This window comes from Muntiacus reevesi, chromosome 1 (genome assembly GCF_963930625.1).
Source record: "Muntiacus reevesi chromosome 1, mMunRee1.1, whole genome shotgun sequence".
In the NCBI taxonomy this organism is placed as follows: Eukaryota; Metazoa; Chordata; class Mammalia; order Artiodactyla; family Cervidae; genus Muntiacus; species Muntiacus reevesi.
In genome coordinates this window covers 110,447,388-110,468,614 of record NC_089249.1, presented here as the reverse complement: position 1 = coordinate 110,468,614, position 21,227 = coordinate 110,447,388, and the positions used below count along the sequence as shown (strand labels likewise).

General features: G+C 45.5%; 1 protein-coding gene across 1 annotated transcript in view; it reads right to left on the bottom strand.

The window, feature by feature from the left end:
- ABCA4 (ATP binding cassette subfamily A member 4) overlaps positions 1-21,227 on the bottom strand; it is a 139,608-nt gene that overhangs the window by 28,791 nt on the left and 89,590 nt on the right. Inside the window, exons 23-35 of the mRNA XM_065927798.1 lie at positions 21,007-21,200; positions 19,842-19,926; positions 16,244-16,449; positions 15,828-15,876; positions 11,294-11,553; positions 10,569-10,693; positions 9,993-10,091; positions 8,998-9,184; positions 4,151-4,245; positions 2,639-2,671; positions 1,155-1,260; positions 944-1,018; positions 511-680 (exon numbers count right to left, since the gene is read on the bottom strand). Coding sequence (XP_065783870.1) covers positions 511-680; positions 944-1,018; positions 1,155-1,260; positions 2,639-2,671; positions 4,151-4,245; positions 8,998-9,184; positions 9,993-10,091; positions 10,569-10,693; positions 11,294-11,553; positions 15,828-15,876; positions 16,244-16,449; positions 19,842-19,926; positions 21,007-21,200 — 1,684 coding nt within the window. The remainder of the gene's footprint in view (positions 1-510; positions 681-943; positions 1,019-1,154; positions 1,261-2,638; positions 2,672-4,150; positions 4,246-8,997; positions 9,185-9,992; positions 10,092-10,568; positions 10,694-11,293; positions 11,554-15,827; positions 15,877-16,243; positions 16,450-19,841; positions 19,927-21,006; positions 21,201-21,227) is intronic.

Below are 21,227 nucleotides of genomic sequence, written 5' to 3'. Positions count from 1 at the left end.
CCTTCCAGAAGGAGTTCATACTAACAAAGGCATTCTCACCAAATACGGGCCTTTGATAAGGCAAACATGCTACAAATTGCAAAAGAGCGATGTTTTTACTGCTTGAAGCTGAGCCTATGCTTTAGGAAGGTAAGGATATGTTTACTGGTCCAAAGCCTGACTGTCTGGGGGAAATTACTGGAATCTAAGATAATCACTGTTGGGGTGATGAAAGATTTACTGAACTTCCCAGTTCCTGGCAGTCATTTTGGATTTGGAAAGGAGACGATTTGTGTAAGTTCCAGGAGCAATATGTTCCCAAAGCCAAAAGGGAATGGAACCAAACATATGCTTATTTTCCAAATAAGGGAGGAGAAAGAAGTTTGGTGCAAGGAATCTTATGTTTCTGTGCCCCTGATTAAACAAGCTTGTCATCCAGTCTGGCAGCTCCTGCTGGTGAAAACCCTCTTGCGGCATTCAGAGTTGAGAAGGTGACAAGAACTCTGTGAGGCTGGGGGCATGGTGGCTTACACTGTGATCTCAGAGAGCTGCTCCTTGGTCAGGTTCAAGGGCTGGCTTATGATGGTGATGCCATACTCCTCGGGGTTCTTGTCCTTGTGCAGGCTAGCCCGTAAGATGGCGTTGTGGGCCACGTTGAGGAAGCTGACCAGAGCATGCCAACCTTTGTTGTTAAACCACACCTAGAGGACAGAAAGGTGGCTTCATTAGGCTCTCCTCCACAGGACACTCTGCACTAATGGCAGCTGTTTAAAGAAAAAAAAAATGAGCTGCAGGAAAAAGAATGTGAGCAGGAGGAAGGTTTTGGCAGCTGGGAGACAGACATTTCATGCCAGATTTCAACAGGAGAAGGGGTGGAATTTAATTCAGCTGGGAAAATAAAAATAAAACAACCACCAGCTCATGTGAGTTTTTAGCTCTAGGGCAGATCATGCAGGGCCAATACCTTAATGTTGTCTTCAGTTTCTAGTTGTTTAAGGAAAGCAGGCATTTCTTTAGCAGCCTCTCTGGTGATAGGGCCCTAGAAAACCATAAAAAACAAACAAGAGGGTTATTCCCACTCCCCCCCTCACCACATCTTCTTAGCACTCATGATCATTTCTATTTCATAAGTGGCAAGTTGAAAGTCCCACCAAATATCCAATCTGTTTACATACCCCGCTCACATTCATTAACTGGCCAAGGTCGCTTAAAAATCCGACAAGCGCTTCTCCAGTGATGGGGGGAGCTGGGAGCTTTCCTCCGATAGAAATTCCTCCATACCTGACAAGGGAACAAGAAGTCCTCAGTTCTGTGTCATGAACCACGTGACCATGTGTGTACCTCATAGCTGCCACAGCTCTCAGTTTCTATAGGAAAAGGTGCATTTTTGCAGGAATTGTCTGGACTAGAAGGAAACATGCATCACTTTACAAACCAACTTTTCACAGCTTCTTCCTTATCTTCAGGGTGCAGTCCTGACTCCTTCTGAGCTTGGTGTCTGCCAACCTCTCCAACTTCACCCTCCTTATGCCTGACCTCCAGTGGCCCATTCCGGCTATCCAGTCATACCACAAGCTCCGAGCGGTCTCTTTGCCTTTGCAGGGCTGCTAGTTTCTCTGGATGCCTTTCCAACTCATCTGTCCTGTGTTATCTTCTCTTTGAGGTCTTCCCTGACTTTCCCCCACCCCTACGAGTGGTTCCTCTTCTGAGTCGCTTCTATACTTCGCAGGTACCTCGAGTGTGCTGGACTCACCACTGAACCTGGCCCAGTGGGCCATCCTCTCTTTGTGCCTCTCACCCATCCCTGCGTCAGGGAGTCCCCCACCACTCCCTGCGTTGACTCCTGTCTGGTCTTCAACTGCAATCCTAGCCTTGGGTCTCTGCCTGTCTAACACATCCTCCACACTGGCCTGGGTGTGTCACTCTCTGGCTTAAAACTCTTCAATGGCAGCATAAATGCCAAACTTCTCAACAAACAAAATTAACTTATTGAGTAGGGGAGGCAAAGGAGGAGAACTTTATTTCTTAGAGACTCAACTTGTCCTCCTCACCTCCCCACCTTTCTGCTTCAGTTGAGGCCCCTCACTACCCTCTAGGGAATGATTTTAAAGGCTGAATTTTACTTTCATGGCCTAGAGCCTGTCCAGGAAATCAAGTCAACATCAGCTCCACATTCATTCCAGAGGCCCTGTTCCTGAGGGAGCTTAGGGAGGCCAGTCACTCATAGACTGTCTCTGAACCTGTAACTGTATCCATGAACCTCCTGGATACCTCAGGAACAGGGTGAGTTTGGAGCTGGGCCAGACTCCCTGAATCTTAAATGGAATGGGCCAAGGAATGCCAGGGCGAAGGGTACTTGTGCTCTTGCTATAAACTTTTATTTGCTTGGAGGTTTTAGAACCTCCCTGAAGGACAGTGCTCCAGAACTCCTCTTCAGGAAGTATCCCATCTCATTTACGTCCTCCGAGGAGATTTACTGCTGAGCATCTTCTGGGTGCAGGGTGTCTGTAGCCACGTATCCCTTAAGACATAACTTATGAATTCCTGAGCACATTCGGAACAGCTCATCCATTAACTTTGAGGTGTGACTTTTTAAATGTGCAATAATTTAAAATAGAGCACTCTGAGATTTTAATTTCTTACAAAAATAGTTTCTTACCTCTGTTCATTGACCCAGAATTTGCTCTTCAAACTGAAAGCCGAAACAAATCATACAGTGAATACAACAAATATACAGGAGTGTTAACTTTCTTTCCCAAATGCCCACTGGGGTGTCCCAGTCTTCAGGGGCATTTTTTGTATTTCCTGATAGCCCTTCACAGGCCAAGGGCTGAGCCTGAAAAAATCTGTGGAGAAAAGACTGTTTTCTAACCCTTGCCCTCCCGTCACATCCTGACTGCTGGGCCTTCTGGCTGGCCCTGTTGTAAGGCCATCTGTCAGATGATCTGGACCCAGAAAATATGACGATGACCACGCCAGCGTGGAATGAAGGCTGCAGCCCTCCCCTGTTCCACCTGGCAAGAACGAGACTCTCATAATCACCTGCACGCTCGGAGGAAGTTCTGAATTACTCCCAGTGCAGCGTTAAGGGACTGACTTCCAGTCAACAAGGGACATAATTACAAGATAGGAAACACACAGAACCCACTCTAGTCCTCATAGTTCAGGCTCACAAACTGTCTTCGCCACAAAGCACAAAATCCAAAATTCCACACTGCAAATGTGCTGCTGAGAACAAAGGGTGGGATGGGGTCATTGTTTACTGCATTATTGAATAAATTCTATGCACTCTGCTTGCATTTTCGTGCTCGAATGGTATTCCCCATTTGCTAACTGCTGGCTTGGCACTCCTTTCTCAGCAGCTGCTTTCACCATCTGCAGTGTGTTGTAGTTAACTGAGTCCATTAATCCTTTGCTTGGGGACTGGGAGAGGAAGCAACTGAAACTATGACTAAAGTTAGACAGTATGCTTTATTTTAAAATTCCGGAGAACATGGGGCTGAGCCCAGGGTCCCCTCTAATCCTCTCTCCATAGCATGCTCCTGTCTCACTGTTGGCTGTGATGGGGCTGCCGAAGTTGGTCCATTCTGGCTGGAGCTGGGTGAGAACAGCTGCTGAGCTGAGAGGAGGGCGCTGGCAGTGGAAGGGCAGTGATACAGGGGACAATTCACAGTTAGAGTGCGACAGGTACCATCACCCTGGACAGCCTGCGGGCTCGCGTGGACTCTCTCCCGCTGCTTCGCTCCTACCTTGGTCTCATTGCTTCCCTTCGCCTTGTTGCTTCTTTTCCTCTTTGATTCTCTCTTTGTCATCTCCCTGTCCCCCTTACTCTCCATCCTCCCTCCAAACTTCACCTCTCTTTTTGAACTACTTAAAATATGAGACTATATTTTGGAAAAATTCTATACTTTCTTATTTTACTTGTAGTGGTACAAGGGTTAAACTTTGCTTGGCCCAAACAAAACCAAAAACAAAACAAAATTAATCGTAAGTTGCATTTGACGGGTATATGCCCCAATTGCCTTTTCTATCCGTTGAGACTTTCAAATTAGGAAAAAGAAAAAATTCTACTGCCCTGATTGTTGAAAAGTCATGAGAGGAAATTATCTTCTGATCCTAGCTAATATTTTCCCAAGGGAGCCAGGATGAAAAGTATAAAAAAGTATCTTACCTGCTTCGGATAAGAGCAGGGTATGTTTTTACCAGGAAGTCGGAGACATTCCTGTCTGTAAGATCCTGCAGAATTTCAGTGCTGCGTTGTATTCTCTGAAGCAAGGACATATCTGCATTATTTACTTCTGAATTTGAGGTGAAACTACTTGTTTTTTTCCAAAAATTATTTGTAGACTCAACTACTGGGAAAACAGTAAAGGATTGGTGTCTCCCTAGTTCCCACAGCAATGATGTGAAAGTCACTTTCGAACCCTCTATTCTCTTTATTCCATTGACGACCCAGGATAGTTTCCACTTCAGAATCAATCTCCAATCCATCTGCATGTCTCCAGCTCTACCACTATCACCCTAAACCAAGTCTCCACCCAGGCATCACCTGGACCTCTACAGACACTTCCAAACTGGTCTCTGCTTCCTCCCTGGCCCTCCACAATCCATTTTCCTTTCAGTAGCCAGACTGAGCTTAAAAAAATAATCAATTAGAATATACCAGTTGCCTTGCTTACCACACTCCAATAAGCCCCAGGATCAGATCAAAATTCATTACCAAGGCTGAGTTCATCTGTAGGTACCCCCTCACTCCCCGTCCTTCCCACTTCTCCTGTTTCTCAAATGCACACCTCTCATCCCCTCCCTCTCCCTGGACAACCTCTCATGGCTAACTTGTCATCGTTCAAATCTCAGCCCAAAGTTTATTCCTCAGAGAAGTATTTTCTGTATCTAGTCACACATGGTAGTATTGTCTTCACACCTTCATGTCTATCTGAAATTTTCTTTCCAATCCATTTGTTCACTTGCTTTTGTCTGTAGGATAGGATACAAATTCTGTGAGAGCCAGGACTTTTTCTGACTTGTTGGCTGTTGTGTCCCCAGCACCCAGAATAGTATCTGGCGTAGAGTTGACACAATAAATTGTGATGTGAATGAAAGAACTCAAACAGTGCCCTACAATTTACATCACTGAAAATTCACCTAGAACTCTGAGGTAATCAAAAGATTTTCGAGAATTCAAAAGTTTGACCACCAGGTGGCACTTTAAATATGAGAATCAGTTCAGTCACTCAGTCGTGTCCGACTCTTTGCGACCCCATGAATCGCAGCACGCCAGGCCTCCCTGTCCATCACCAACTCCGGGAGTTTATTCACACTCATGCCCATCGAGTCGGTGATGCCATCCAGCCATCTCATCCTCTGTTGTCCCCTTCTCCTCCTGCCCCCTACATGGCATTTAATTTCTGGTCAGTCATGAACCTGGGGTGTCAAGAGTGCCACCCAGAGGCAGCCGAGGAAATTCCTGGCAGGGTAAACCATCATCAATATACATCATCATTCTTTTCATTTTTCCATGGTTTTTGTCTTTCCCGCCCCTTTCCCATTTTACTCCCTTCTTCAATTCACTTTCTTCACCTTGTTACTCTCTAATTCTAGGAGAAGAACTAGCATACGCTGAATGCTTACTGTGTGCCAGGCATCGTGTTAAATGCTCTACATACATCATCTCAATCCTCGCATCCTTGTGAAAGAAGGGTTGCTCTAATTTACAGACAGAAACTACGGTTCAGAAAGGTCAGCTAACTTGTACCATGTTATAGAATTTGTGGGTGGCTGTTCTAGGACTTGAATCTGCATCTCTGTGACTTCATAGCCCTGCTCTTTTTACTCCATCACCTGCTTCTAGAGCTGCAAATGGCACTTGGGTGAACTGCTAGGCTCCCTGGGTGGAGTCTAGGTTGGAACAATGGCTGGTGACTGGAAATTTATGACAAAATATTTTCTAAAAATTCTGTCAAATGCAATACTCCTACAATTTTACCTCTGTGCATTCCAGAAGTCACGGATGGAGCCCCTCCTACTCAGGACCCAACACCATTCAAAGAATTTTAGAGAAGGAAAGGACCCTAGAGAAGAACACATCCACCACCCCATTTTCCATTTGGGGACAATTTACGACCTCTGAATCAAGCCCATACTCTGGTCTTATTCTGGGCTGAATGGGGGAGAGTGTGTGAATGAGTGTCGTGAGTGGGTGTGAACACACACACACAGAGCAGCCTCTATGCAGATTCCTGATACAGGTGCTCCTAAGAGAAGCATGAATGATGGTGAGGAAAAGCAAGAGTCATAGGAAACCACAGGAACTGATTTGCTTTTTATCAGACTTTGGCTCTGAACTTTTTTTCTCAAGGACTGAGGACTAGCTACTGCACAGGGTCACAGGCTCAGTGCCCTGACAATGAGTGAATTTGAGTAGAAGCAGCCACAGGGCCCCTCAGCAAACCCAACAGAAGCAAACCTTCCTCCGGCGTACCAAGAAGTGGGACAGGCCCTTGAGTTTGGGATCCCTGGCTTCCCTGGTGGTTCAGTGGGTAAAGAATCTGACTGCAATGCAAGAGACACAGGAGATGTGGGTTCAGTACCTGGGTGGGGAAGATCCCCTGGAGGAGGAAATGGCAATCCACTACAATATGCTTGTCTGAAAAATCCCATGGATGGAGGAGCCTGGTGGGCTATAGACCATGGGGTCACAAAGAGTTGGACACGACTAAGAGACTAAACACACACACACACATGCACATGATCCTATAGAGGCTAAGTTATGATTCAAAAGGAAAATATTTTGCTTGGGAAATAGAAAGGTTTATGCTTTTAGCATAAAAAGAGAGGAAAGTAGGATGTTCATAAACACAGAATTATTTATAAGCCAGAAACTGTGATTGATGCTATGGCAAAATGCAGTTGTCCCCCATTACTGCTCTGCCTTTGTGTCATATGGCATAGGTTGGGTACAAGGCCACTCAGAGCAAAGACTATAGCTCTCTGTCTCCCTTGATGTTCAGTTCAGGCCAATGATGTGCACTTGAAAGTGCTGTGTGGTAGCCTCTGGAAATCTTCCTTTAAAGATTGTGTGTTCACATATATTGCCCTTTCTTTTTTTTAAATCCCTTCTTCCAACTGGTGCCTGGAAAGATGATTCTGCCATCTTGGCCAATGAGGTTGAAGCCTGTTTACTAAAAAGGAGTGACAAAACAGAATACCATGGACCACCCACATAAACTTTTACACAAGAGAGAAGCAAGCTGTGTCTAATTTTATTGCACTGTTTGAGGTTGTCATCACTTGAGTTGAATCTATTTCTAAACAATAGTTTCCTTATCCACTTTACCTCATTTAATTCTCATAATAATGTTAAGAAAGTACGTGCGTGCATGGTAAGTCGCCTCAGTCATGTTTGACTCTTTGTGACCCTATGGACTGTAGTCTGCCAGGCACCTCTGTCCATAAGGATTCTCCAGGCAGGAATACTGGAGTGGGTTGCTGTGCCCTCCTCCAGGGGATCTTTCTGACCCAGGGATTGAACTCATGTCTTTTATGTCTCCTGCATTGGCAGGCAGGTTCTTTTATCAGCTGAGCCACCTGGGACCCCTAAGAAAGTGTAGTTATCTTCAATTTATAAGTGAGGAAATTATCTCCCATTTATTAGAGAGGCCAATTAACCCATCCATGGCTCTCTGATGCCAATGATGATGGTGCTCATCCCACTGCCTCTTGGGGATTTGTTCATTCATTCATTGGCAAATCATGAGAGATGACCATATAGGACCCAGCTCTGTCCTAGTCAGCTTGAAGGCCTGTTATCAGCCTTAGACAAAGTAAGACTTCTCTGGCCCAGCTCACTGTCTCTGAAACCCCATGGAGAAGTTCATTGTGATACATTATGGTGTTTAGAACTCCATGAGGATGCCACTCAGAGCCAAGATTGCTGATATCCTTGAAAAACATAGATTGCTAACTCTGTGTGGTGTGCATGTGTGTGTCTGTGTATGTATGTCAATTACACAGCACATGGCAAACTTCTTAAGATTGTTAATAAGTGCGCTCTTGAACATTGTTTATAACAGAGAAAAATTGAAAACCCACATGTTCAGCAATGAGTGAAAGTTGCTCATTCATGTCCAACTCTTTGCAACTCCATGGACATAGTCCGTGGAATTCTCCAGGCCAGAATACTGGAGTGGGTAGCCTTTCCCTTCTCCAGGGGATATTCCTGACCTAGGAATCGAACTGGGGTCTCCTGCACTGCAGGCGGATTCTCTACCAACTGAGCTATCAGGAAAGCTCCTATCAGCAGTGACAGAAGCTTGCTTGCTTGCTCAGTCACTTCAGTCATGTCTGACTCTCTGCGACCCCATGGAACACGGCCCGCCAGGCTCCCCTGTCCATGGGATTCTCCAGGCAAAAATACTGGAGTGGGTTGCCATTTCCTTCTCCAGTGATAAAGTATGAAGTGAGTAAAGTGTGTGAAGTGAAGTTGCTAAGTCGTGTCCTACTCTTTGCAACCCCATGGACTGTAGCCTACCAGGCTCCTCCATCCATGGGATTTTCCAGGCAAGAGTACTGGAGTGGGTTGCCATTTCCTTCTCCAATGAGAGATGAAATAAATTAAAGCAAATCCAAACAGTAGGATAGTGTGCAGGCATGCTATGATGAGGTAGATGTATATTTACTGGTGTGGACGTATGTTCACGATATGTTATTGATAGCAGGTTTCAGGACAACATTTTGAATATAACCCCATTTGAACAAATAAAAACTAAATGTTATTGGTGGTTATTGCCAAGGGAAAGGGTGATATCTTTTTGTTCTGACCTATCTGTATTTTCTAATTTTTCTATACTAAGCATGTATGATGCATTATTTTCTAAGTACTTAAATATATTTTCTTACTAGATTGAACGGGAGGGTTTAATGGAAATGAAACTTTTGGTCAGGGACTTCCTTCTGCTGGTGAGGACCCAGAGCCTCACTTAGTCCTTCACTTAGCTGTTAGCCCGGTGGGGGAGGTACCTGAGGGGGTGGGAGGCCCCCCGCGCCCTCAGGGCACTCGGGGAGCATGGTGAGCTTCTCTCTGGTGCTGCACCTGCAGGAAGGCGAAGGCTGGTTCGCTGTCCATTTCTGCTGTTGGAGCAAGTGGGTGACGTCCGGGGACACAGATGGAGTCTTCCAGGGGCTTGAATTTCCACAGGGGAACTCCCTCATGGAAGACAAGAGCATATTCCACACTCAGATCCAAAGTTTATAAAAACTCCTAAAAATGAGAAATAGCACACAGCCCTTTCCTTCTTAGCCATTTTTTCCCCTTTCCTCAGAACCATGCATTTTCTTCTACTCTTGAAGGTTTCTGCTCAAGAAAAATCAAGACTAGAATTTTGTTGATTGACTGTGGGTCTGAGCAAAGATTATCTAGAATGATTTAATTTCCCTTTTGTCTGCTGGCAGCTCTGTTGAGGGAACAAATACAAGACTTTGAAATTAGTCTATTTTGGTCCTCACAAATAACTCTGAAAAAGACTAGATGAAAAAAGCATTTAAAATTATACTGAACATTTAAAATTCTTGGTGTATTTCAACCACCAATGAATGAGAGCATGACTGGTCCTCTAGAACTCTCTTCTCTACACTGAAAGCAATATTGGAAGTTGGCCATGTATGTAAGCAATGCCATTCTAGGTCCAATTACACAAGAGCACACCCCCATCTCTTTCCTTCCTCCTTTAGATTCCTTTCGAATAAGCTGTGAGTAGCATATGTCAACTCAGTTTGGAACTTTATTGAGAATTATAGAAATAGAGACTTATCCAGTGATGCAGAGGCTTCCTGAAAGCTAGTGAACACCCCTGCACACAGGTGTTGAAGGAGAGGCCAGGTGAGTGCTGCTCAGGGGGACGGAAGTGTCTGAGTAATATAGATGGGGTCTTGCCAACCATACCATCCTGGGCCCCCACTATCGGGGTCTCCCAGGGCAGCTGTTGGTGTTACAGCAGGGGCGCATAGGGACTTACGGAAGCCACTCTTCCTTCAGGCAGCGGTTGCCAAAGCCTGGCTTATTCACAAGGACATCTGCAAGTGCCGAGAGCCATTCACTGTCTGGCTGGTCCATGCTAGACAGAGTGAGAGGGGCATAGTCAGTGGACACGTGACTGGGACAGAGGAACAAAACCACCAACATGCAACTTAACAAACGTCTACTGAATGGGTACTGTGTGCCAGGCATGTACACAGGGCCCGGGACGCTGCCTTGATGTGGCTCTGGGTCTCCTGAGAAGGGGTTAGGTAAGCTGCCTGAACATACTCAGTAGTCTGATGCCATATCATATCTGCAATTCAAACAAGGGAGCTTAAACCCACTCACCCACGGTCTTCCTTCTCTTTCCTTACTCCTGGCAGTCTTGGGTGTCCACATGACGGTCACCTTTCCCAAGTGGCAGGTAAATTATCTCCCTTTCTGAGGGCAGCCTGAGGACCCCTATCACACTGGTGACTGTCCCAGGGAGGGGGAGGTTCAGGGCCCCACCAAGCAGCAGGGGCCCCACAACCCAAGGAGGTGAATGATGACCTTTGGGGACGAGTCTACACACCTGAAGAAGGTGTACTGCTGTCCATACATCCAGGGATGAAGGGTCAAAGCAGGATATTCACCAAAAGGAGGGATGATGAGGGAAAGCATTAGAGCCAAAAACACAAAAGTGGCCGGAAGCACAATCTGTGGGAAAATAAACATAGCTTAGGCTGTGGTATGTTACACACACACACACACACACACACACACACACGCACATGCACACAGAGTCTTTTAAACATTCATCTGGCAGCCTCATACCTAGCTCCTAATAGAGATGAACATGATGGGAGGATGTGCAAAGGCAAGTTGTAAAGGAGAACAGAGGACATTCCACCCTTTGAAGGGTGGTTGAACCAGGCCAGTATTGAACCCTAAAGTAGGCCAATGCTCAGCCAGAGGTAAACCAGAGTATCTGCTTCTGAACAAAAAATTTAAAGAGAAAAAGCAGACAATGACGTAGGGTCTGCAGAAAATGAATAAAAACGTGATTTTACCTTCCCCTGTAAAAATAAAACCAACATCAATATATTCATTATTATGCTATTTTCTCTGCTAAGTGTACTAGAATACTTGCAAAGAAGCTTCATGTTACCAAGAAGGAGCAAAGGTTGGCAGGGAGAAAACAAAGCTGACAGAACCCGTGGCGATGTCTGACCCCACATGCACAAGAAAGCCTGGGAGAGGACGGGGAGGCTGGGGAGGCCACCAGCAAACAAGCACAGCCAAAGACTGCAGTGATACCTGGGCCAGGAAGTCCTTGTGGCTGCGGATGGTGTGCTGGAACCTCTTGACCAGCAGCGCCTGCGTGTGCTGGACGACAAGCCGCGCTCCTGAGTTCAGTCGGCGGTGTCCCTCCCGCTCGGGTGGAGGCTGGCCCTCCGGGTGAGCAGCTGGTTCCCCGGGGCAGCTGCTGGAGCCCTGGGGAGTCTGCCTGGCCTTCTCGCTAGGACCCAAACAGGGCTGTCGAAGGTTGATGTTTTCTCTTTTCTGCTGAGTGCCTCCTGGTTTGGAAGATGGAATGAGTAACTTAGAAAAACATTCACAAGGTCAACTTTTTTCTTACTGTGTTAGTTTTCCCTTCATTTAAGTTAGAAACAAAATATCTGTCAGGAAGGTTAATAAAATTTTTAAAATTCTACTTTCTGATATAAATCATCTATAGATAAAAATGCCTGAAACTGCTTAAAAATTCTCTATACAGTTAAAGAGGATAAGACAGAGAGGTTCAAAACATATAAGCAAAAAAAAAAAGTTTCAGAACAATATGTCTAATAAGACCATATTTATGTTAGAGAGCACATGTGTCAAGTGGACAGAAACATGTTTTATGTATACACATACACTCATGATGTATACACATGTGCAAAGTTCTGAAAGAATACCTGTTAATTGTTAAAAGATCACTTCAGGGGCAGAGCTGGACAGGGCAGGGGATGAAGTGGGAAGGGTTAGCCTTTTTGTATTATTTGAATTTAACAGCAAAATATATTCATGTATAATCAGTGTACATGAAAAAAAGAGTCAGCTTGGTTCTTTCTATATTTCCAGAGGTCACCAAGAAGTAGAAAGTGGAAAGACCAATAAACTAGGAGTTGGGAGACCTGGGTGTGAATCCTGACTCTAACTAACTAGATGTGCAAATTTGTCTAAATGACTCAATCTGTCCAAATCTGAGTTTTCTCATCTGTAAAATGAAAACAAGAAAAGGATTATTATGAAGATTAAATGAGCTAACACATTTGAATGTGCTTTATAAACCATCGCAAGTCATCAGCTATTTTGAAGCTAGAGTGTATCATCCCTGATTAAAATTTATTTGCAGAATGTGTTGTTGGACCTAGAGAGCCTAGAGGATGGCTGGTTGGCCCCCCACTTCTTTCTCCTAACGTCCTCCAGGACAAAAACAACTGCAAAGAGAACTGGGTCAGCTGAGTCATTCTTTCAGCTAATGTTCATAGGCACCTGCAGTGTACCAGGCTCACTACTCAGAGAGTGAACATCTGCAGGCTCACCATTGACTACTCAGCATCAGTGTCCCAGTTCTGCCTCCTTTCTCCTTATCTGGACTCAGATTTGATGTCTTTGCTGTGGCTGGCCCTCCGTCTGGTAGGATTTCTGCTGCCTGTCTTCATGTCTGTCCTCTGAGCTTTGCTCTCTCCCTGAAACCCCACCCACGCTGGAGTCCACTGTTCAGATCAGAGTTGAGGGCTTCAGGCCTGTTTGTCCCTGGCTCTCTGCTACCTTCTAGAGGCCACTGGCAATGAGACATCCTTCAGAAATGGCCTGGAGCCTCTTGGTACCGTGCAATGACTCCACAGATGGCCACAGACTCCTTCAGACTCTGAAGACAAGATCAGGAAAATGCCATCCTCTAAACAGAGCCCTTTCAAACAAATGCAATTAGCAATCTGAAAAATGGGAGACAGTAGGAGTGTGTAATCGAGGGCCCTAGATTTGAGAACTGGGACCAAGGAATAAGACTCAGAAGCCTGTATGACTTTAAGGCAAGTCATCCAATTTATAAGCGCTGTTTCCCCAGATGTTCTTGCCTGGAGAATCCCGTGGACAGAGGAACCTGGTTGGCCACAGTCCATGGAGTTGCAAAGAGATGGACACAACTGAGTGACTAACAATTTTACTTTCCTTTCCCCAGATGGGGCCAATCCCTGCCCTACCAGCCTCATAAGGTTATAGTGATAATCAAATAAAACAATGGATATTTCGTTTTCTGTATAGTATAAGTTATGGCTGAGATTGAGGTAAGAGATATTTATAAGTGCTGAGATGAGGGTATTGCTGAATCGTTACCAGAAATTGCATACTGTGTTAAGACTTGGCATGTTTTAACTCATTTAGTTCTCTCAATAACCTAGCTATGACAAAGCTAGACAGTGTATTAAAAAGCAGAGACATCACTTTGCCAACAAAGGTCCGTCTAGTCAAAGCTATGGTTTTTCCAGTAGTCATGTATGGATGTGAGAGTTGGACCATAAAGAGGGCTGAGTGCTGAAGAATTGATGCTTTTGAACTGTGGTGTTGGAGAAGACTCTTGAGAGTCCTTTGGACTGTAAGGAGATCCAACCAGTCCTTCCTAAAGGAAATCAGTCCTGAATATTCATTGGAAGGACTGATGCTAAAGCTGAAGCTCCAATACTTTGACCACCTGATGTGAAGAGCCAACTTGTTAGAAAAGACCCCGATGCTGGGAAAGATTGAAGGCAGGAGGAGAAGGGGATGACACAGGATGAGATGGTTGGGTGGCATCACTGACTCAATGGACATGAGTTTGAGCAAGCTCCAGGAGATGGCGAAGGACAGGGAGGCCTGGCGTGCTGCAGTCCATGGGGTCATAAAGAGTTGGACACGACTGAGCGAGTGAATAACAACAGCCTTCAAAGGTAGATACTATTATCATCCCCATTTGGCATATGAGGAAACTTAGGTACAAAGAAACTAAATATTAATAAGTACTAGGGATATAATGTACAACATGATAAATTCAATTAACACAGCTATATGTTATTAAGGGAATGAATCTTAAGAGTGTTCATAAACAAAAAAAGAGGCTAAGTATCTATTCAAAGGGGCTTCCCAGGTGGCACCAGTGGTAAAGAACCCGTCTGCCAATGTAGGAGACATAAGAGATGTGGCTTAGATCCCTACCTAGGTCGGGAAGATCCCCTGGAGGAGGGCATGTCAACCCTTCTCTGGTATTCTTGCCTGGAGAATCCCATGGACAGAGGAGCCTGGCGGGCCACAGTCCATAGCATCGTAAAGAATCAGATGTGACTGAAGCAACTTAGCATACATGCATCTACTCAAAGCCACTCAGTCAACAAATTATAGAATTCAGGTTTGGTGTTTGGCACGCTTCATTGTAGAGGCTACACTCAACTCCTACCCCCATCTGCCTCTTTGGAACATCCTACTCTATTACTATATCCAGAATGACCACTCTTCTGATGCATAATTTATTCTTCTAAGAGGACCTAATTATTAAGCAGAAGCATTCTGTGCAGATTAAAGGCCCCAATTCTTGAGTTCATCATAGCTTCTAATATAAGTTACCATGTTTTCATTCTGGTCTTGGTTAATGGAAGTTTTTGCCCTTGGGTGAGTGGAGGGAATTTAATTCCTGTGTTTGAAAAGCTGGAAAGAAGACCTGGGCCCAGTGGTGAGCTGCTCTCACTCCCTCCAGAGCACTGCTCTTTACTCCACACGCTGCCCGGATGGCCACCTCTTCTGGCCACACACAACCTACCTGGATCCTGGCACACATTTGGGCTGATATATTGGACCATTGATAGTTCTAGACATAGCTGGGATCACTTACAAAGCAAGATGAAAACCATGACTTAAGAGCAGGCACCAGAAACAGAGAGGAAACAATCTTTGAACAGGAAGATGCTGTGGTATGTCACACTGGGGAGGAAGAGGTAACCAGTGGCAGGTGCCCAAGTCAGCAAAGGTGAATTGCTTCAGAGCTCCACCCATGACCAGGGAGAGGGAAATGGAACAAGAAGAGAGAAGCCAGGGAGAGGATTTTATCAGAGTGGGTGGATGCCTGTTTTTCTATCAGAAGTGGCCTGTGTTGTGGCAGGTAAGTCCTCCTGCATGTCCATCCCCCATTCTCCATCCTCCACAGTAAAGACCACTTAAGTCATGAGTGCTTTTTGTGGCTCTGAGATTTAGTAGAAATTGTGGAAGGGGATAACCGGTGTCCAGGCTCACACATATAGAAGAGAAACCCCCCAAACCCACAACATTTATGGTCCCCCCAGTTTCAAAATTCCTCAGGGCACTAAATCAGGGCTCAGAACCATTTTATCTCCATCCCAAAGAGGCCAGGGTGTCCTAGCTGGCATCTGGATTGTATTTATTGTCACCATTATCTCTAAGAACTCTGTGAGCTGTCACTCTTGCAGGCAGGAGTGGATCAGGGGCCTGGTAGAGAGAAGAGGAGAAGATGAGGATGGTGATGTGGAAGGAACAAGAGACCAGGAAGTGGGATGAGAAGCTCGGAGGTGGTAGAGCTCCCAGCCTGACCTTCTTAAGACTCCTGATTCATCTAGCATCTTCCCACCTGGATCCAATTCCACTTGCTTTTCCTGTGTCATAAAACCAAGAACTCAAAAGGCCTGTAATTTGGGGGTCAGATAAATAGGATGGAGGAGTGTTTTTCTACTTTGTTATTTCATGAGTTTTTCCTTAGGCTTTCATGATAGAGCATGAGGATTTGGTGAGGGGACAAACTACACACTTGGGGGCACCATACCAGCAAACAGATGTCCTGAATCCAAATCCTCTGTGACCTTCAGGAAAATCTGTCCAGAAGGAAAAAGAGAATTTGGTTTAGGCATTCCCAGTCTCCAAAAAACCTAACCCAAGCTCAGTTCTGTTGGGTATTGCTTCATAATGGGAAGAGAATATATTATGACTCTTTATCTAAAAACATATTCTTCTGTAAATACAGAAGTGTGTGCACATGGTGACCACAGCTATGTAAAATATGCGTGAGTATGGATGAAGGCACGAGGAAATAAGCCAAAAGTGAAGACAGCTGCTATGCTTGGGCAAGGAATTATGGCTTTTTGCTTTCACAAAGTTTCCCTTCTAGACTTTTGTGTTAGACTTTGGCAAGGAGCTACTTCTCTGGTGCCTGACAGAAACCAGCGGGAGTCTCTGCCTCACCTCTTCCAGGGGAGTGTCAGAAATTCCAAAACTGCTGAGTCCCAGGTCAGCCAGCGTCTCCTCCAGCTCTCTGAAAAGGCTAGCATATGCTCTTTGCTTGAAATTCTTATTTGGAAGAAGGAAGATAAGTTCTTGACCAATGCATTCCACCAGCTTCGCCTCTGGAACATGGTGGCGAACCATATCCGTCAGTTCATTCACATCCCCTAAGACAAGAAAAAGGCTGATATCAATTTTGTTTTCCAGAAGCTGGAAGACAAGAAGCTTACCCAGGTCCCCTACTTTCTTCTGTTTTCCGTTTGAGGAAGGCCCATCTCCTTCATCAGTAGTGACTCTCGTAGAGGAATAATGCTCCATCATGTCTGTTTTTAACTTAGTTGACCCTGTGACAGGCACCAAAAGGGAGGTGGAGATGGAAGCCAACTCCCCCCAAATTAGCTGTGTAACCTTGGGGAGCTCGCATAACATTCCTGTGCCAGTTTTCTCCCTTGTTTGATCAAACGTTCTGTTCTTTACTAGCTATGGAACATCAGGCAGGTCATACCATAGTTTCTTCATCTGCGTGAGAGAAAAATAGTGGTACCCATACTAGTGTTCTGTGTGAGGCTTGGATGAGTTAATTTACAGAAACCACTGAGAATGTTGTGTCTGGCCCATAGATGAGTGATAGCTGCTCTTCTTATCATGAACATCATCTCAAGTAAGAAAGCTCTTGTCATCAGTGTTGCTCATTCTTAATCACCACAAACCTGAGTCGAAACTGCTTTCATTTTTCTGGTCTGGCCAAAGGGGTGTGTGTGTGTGTGTGTCAAGTTGCTTCACTTGTGTCTAACTCTTTGCGACCCTATGGACTGTGGCCTGACAGGCTCCTCTGTCCATGGGATTCTCCAGGCAAGCATACAAGAGTGTGTTGCTATGCCCTCTTCCAGGGGATCCTCCCGCGTCAGGGATTGAACTCACTTCTCTTATATCTCCTGCACTGGCAGGCAGATTCTTTACCACTAGCGCCACCTGGGAAGCCCCAAGGTATATGGGACTTGACCAAGGAGTAATCCCAGACCTGGCGACCAAGCTAGATGAGAACCCCACTTCCTACATCACACACCCAGGCCTGGCCTAACTTTTTGGAGGACTGCACCACTTCCCTTGATTGCATCTGCCTCCTCAAATAAACAAAAAATCCCAGCTCACAGGGAATGCAGAAGGAGATTGAGAAGCTGTGGAGAAGGACCAGGGGATGGAGAGCAGGAAGCACAGCATGGGGTAAAGGGAAGTATCCAGTATCAGGTATTTACCTGACATACTCATGCAATCAGAATTGAATTTTATGCATGAGCATATGTGACTTTAAAATTAAAAATCTATGGGTTTCCCCAACAGTCCAGTAGTTAAGACTCTGCCTTCCAATGCAAGGGGCACAGGTTTGAATCCTGGTCAGGGAGTAATATCCCACATGCTGCAGGGGACAGCCTCAAATTAAAATAAACAAATAAAAAAACTTGTTAAAAATCTAATTAAAACATTTAAAGCATGCATTCAAAGAGACAGTTCCCTAGCATACTGTTCTGAGAAGCAGGTCAAAGGGTAAGGGATTCTGGGCACCTAGAGCCTAGCTCTTCTGTGTTTTGCAAGCAACCCTCTCAGAGTCAGGATCACCCAGTGAGTTCTCTTCTTCCTTTGTTTCAGAAATGACTCATGTGGAGGGATTTCGTGGCTTTCAACCCAAATCCTTCTGCCTGCTGGACTGGAAGCCTTGTTTTATGTCAAACATGCAAATGAGACTCAATTGTCTACAGTTCCAGATGACTTCATGCAGGGGCCGGAGGGCTCCTTGTGGGAGGAAGCAGCTCTGCCCTAACCGCCCTCTGGGGGTCACGTTCATTGTTCTCTGAGGAAGGAAATCGAACCTGAAGCTGCTGGATTCCCAGGAATTGTGTCTTAGATGTGTGTGTCAGCCTTTCCAGAAGTGGTCCTTCAGGGCAGCAGGGCTTTCAGCGTCTGGCAAGGGGGTCTGCCAGTGTGTGTGGTTTGTGAGTCTGTACGAGTGGAAAGCCTCCCAAGGAGCTAATGGGAATTGAGATGATCTTCCTTCTCTTATTTGGGGCACAACAACTTACTGTGCTTCCTTCCCACTATTCACAGCATCCCTCTTCTATTCAAAGAAAATAAACCTTTATTTAGAAATAAAGTAATAGTTAAAAAATTTACCCCACCCAGCAGGCTCTGTTTCCATATTGACTTTGGGGGGTGTGTGTGTTTCACTTCAGTTGTGTCTGACTCTTTGCAACCTCATGGACTATAGCCTGCAAGGCTCCTCTGTCCATGGGATTCTCCAGGCAAGAATACTTGAGTGGGTTGCCATGCCCTCCTCCAGAGGATCTTCCCAATCGAGGGATCCAACCCATGCCTCTTATGTTTCCTGCTTTGGCAGGCAGGTTCTTTACCCCTAGCGCCACCTGGGAAGTCTCAGTAATTAAACATATTCATTTCAAAAAAATTGTTTGGAAAGCAGGGAGGGGCCTACAGCCAGGCAGACTAGGAAAAAGACACAGAAATGATCTCAGAAGATATGTTCGTGTTCACCACAGGTTCTGTCAGTGCAAGAGAGGGTGAGAGAGTAAATATGACGCAACTCTGGGCATTTTCCCTCAGCTTTTAAGCATAGTGCATAAATACTGCCTTGTTTTCTTGTTTCAGATTTTAGTTAGAAAAATATTTGTGCTTAGGAAACTTTGTCTTTTCTTTAATAAGCAAATACTTTCCCCTTCATTAACTTGGACCAGCACTTAGGTTTAGTTTTGTTCTTATTTAGGAATATGGGGAATATGGTATTCCAATTGTGAGGACAACCCCCTCCCCCTCCCTTCTCTCCCACCCAGCACCCCCCACCCCCACCCCAACCAGGGAAGGATGAGAGGCAGGCATTAGCAGAGAACAGAAAGAGCTTGGAGAATAGAAAGAGCTGTTGACAAGCACTCTGGGGCCAGGAAGTCAGGTCCTATATCACGAGTGCTTCCACAGTGAGAGCCTCTGTTTTGCATCTTTCTGGAGGTGGAGGTGCCCCTTATAAGGTTTAACACACTGTATCTAATCCAAGGGAGAAGCACTCAAAATTAGGAAACTGAGAGAAAATCTGGGAGTGTAACAGGGCTATGCATTAACCCACAGATTTGGCATCTACACCATGTAACCTGACTCTCTGGAGAAGTTCACTGTGAGGGCTGTGCATCACTGAGGCTCACAGGGCTCCAGCTGGCACCTTTGGAAGACTCTTTTCCAGATACTGAGGAAAGTGGCTTGGATCAAGGCAAGCAGACCCCAGAAATGCAGGCTTAGTATGGGCAAGGGTGAGGAGTAAACAAAGACTGGGTTCCTCATTAAAGGGAGAGGGCCTGTAAGCCCAAGATTTCAACTTTCTTTGGGAATGGTGGAGGAGACAAAAACTCAAAGAAGATGAGCAACGGCATGACCATGAGCTAGAGAAGCACACAGACTGTTCTCTTTGCTCCCATTGAAATGCTCGACAGCTGGACACACCAACAATACCCGGAGATGATTGCCAGACCAGGACCAGGGTTCAGTCTGCTTGAGTCCTTACCGTCCAAGACTTGTTCTGGAGTTACCGCCTCAGCACAGGCTGGACATCTGACGGAGAAGCCCTTAGACGCACAGCTGCAGGCCCCCTGCGACAGACGGACGTCAGTCATTTCTACAGCAACCCCCTGACGTCCCCCATGCCCGCTGCTGTCACCGCCACGCTGCGTTTCTCACATCAGGTGGGGTCAGCACATTCTTCTCCACTGTTTTAATCTATTACTTCATCTGACCATTCTGAGGGTGTGGCTGTCTGATTTTGTTCTGAGAGTGTGTGAATCAGGCACGGAGACAATACTGAAGGATTCCTTTGGCTTGTCATCACTTATGTGACAGCTGTAGGTCAGCCCATGCAAGACTTTCTGCTTCTCCCTCTCCGGGGATGCACACTGGGCTGTGGAAATCTACCCAGGACTGGAAAACCCAGAAGCAGCCAGACACCTAAACTACAGGGCTGAAGGTGTAAATAATGCTATAATACAATAAAACAAGCATGACAGGACAACTGGAAGGTGAGCAGCACCTTTTTAGGAGCCCAAAGCACATTTATCATACTTTATCTCATTTATCTTTACCACATCCCTAGGAAGCAGAGTGGGCAATTATCAGCTTCACTTTCTATGTGGAAAAAACCCAACAACAATGAGGAATTAAGGAATTTGCTTAAGGCGACACAGTCTGTTCACCTTGAAGCCCACACTTGAACCTGGGATTCTTGACACGCTGAGGTGGTCTCTGCTGGTTGGCATTTTTTTGCATCACCATTCTCAGGTTACAGTTACCAGGGGAGTTTTTTCTTAGCTTTCATTTGCCAATGAAATTTGGGTTTATATTAGCGAACATAAATGTTTGAATGAAAAAAGGAAGCTTGAATAACCACTCTCTTTTAAACAGCTTAACCTTGCAGAATAAGTCATTCCCTTCCTTCTATGCGGCACGAAACCACGTGTGTAGTTTAGGATTCTGGCCTCTAATAATTTCAGGTCTTTTAAGCTAGTTGGTTAAAGCATTTCTGTAGGAGAGTTCAGAATGTTCTTTTATCAAAATCTACAAATGGTTCCAGAAACAAAGAGGTCAGTTCTGCTGGCTAGAGTCTGATTTGGGTAGAAGTGTCTGGAATGATGTTCTTTCTCACCCAGGACAGGCTCTTTCCCTGGACAGACACAAACCTCGCAGCCTCTTCCTTGGCTCTGAATGGTCTTCATCTTGCGCACCAAGGTTAAGTAGAAGCCTGTGCCAAAGCAGTTCTTCAGGAACAGTGGGGTTCCAGAGCAGTAGAGCCGTCCCTGGGATATGATGGCAATGCGGTCCCCAAGGATGTCAGCCTCATCCATGTGGTGAGTGGACATGATGATGGTTCTGCCTGCAGGGTCAGGAGTCAGGGGAATTA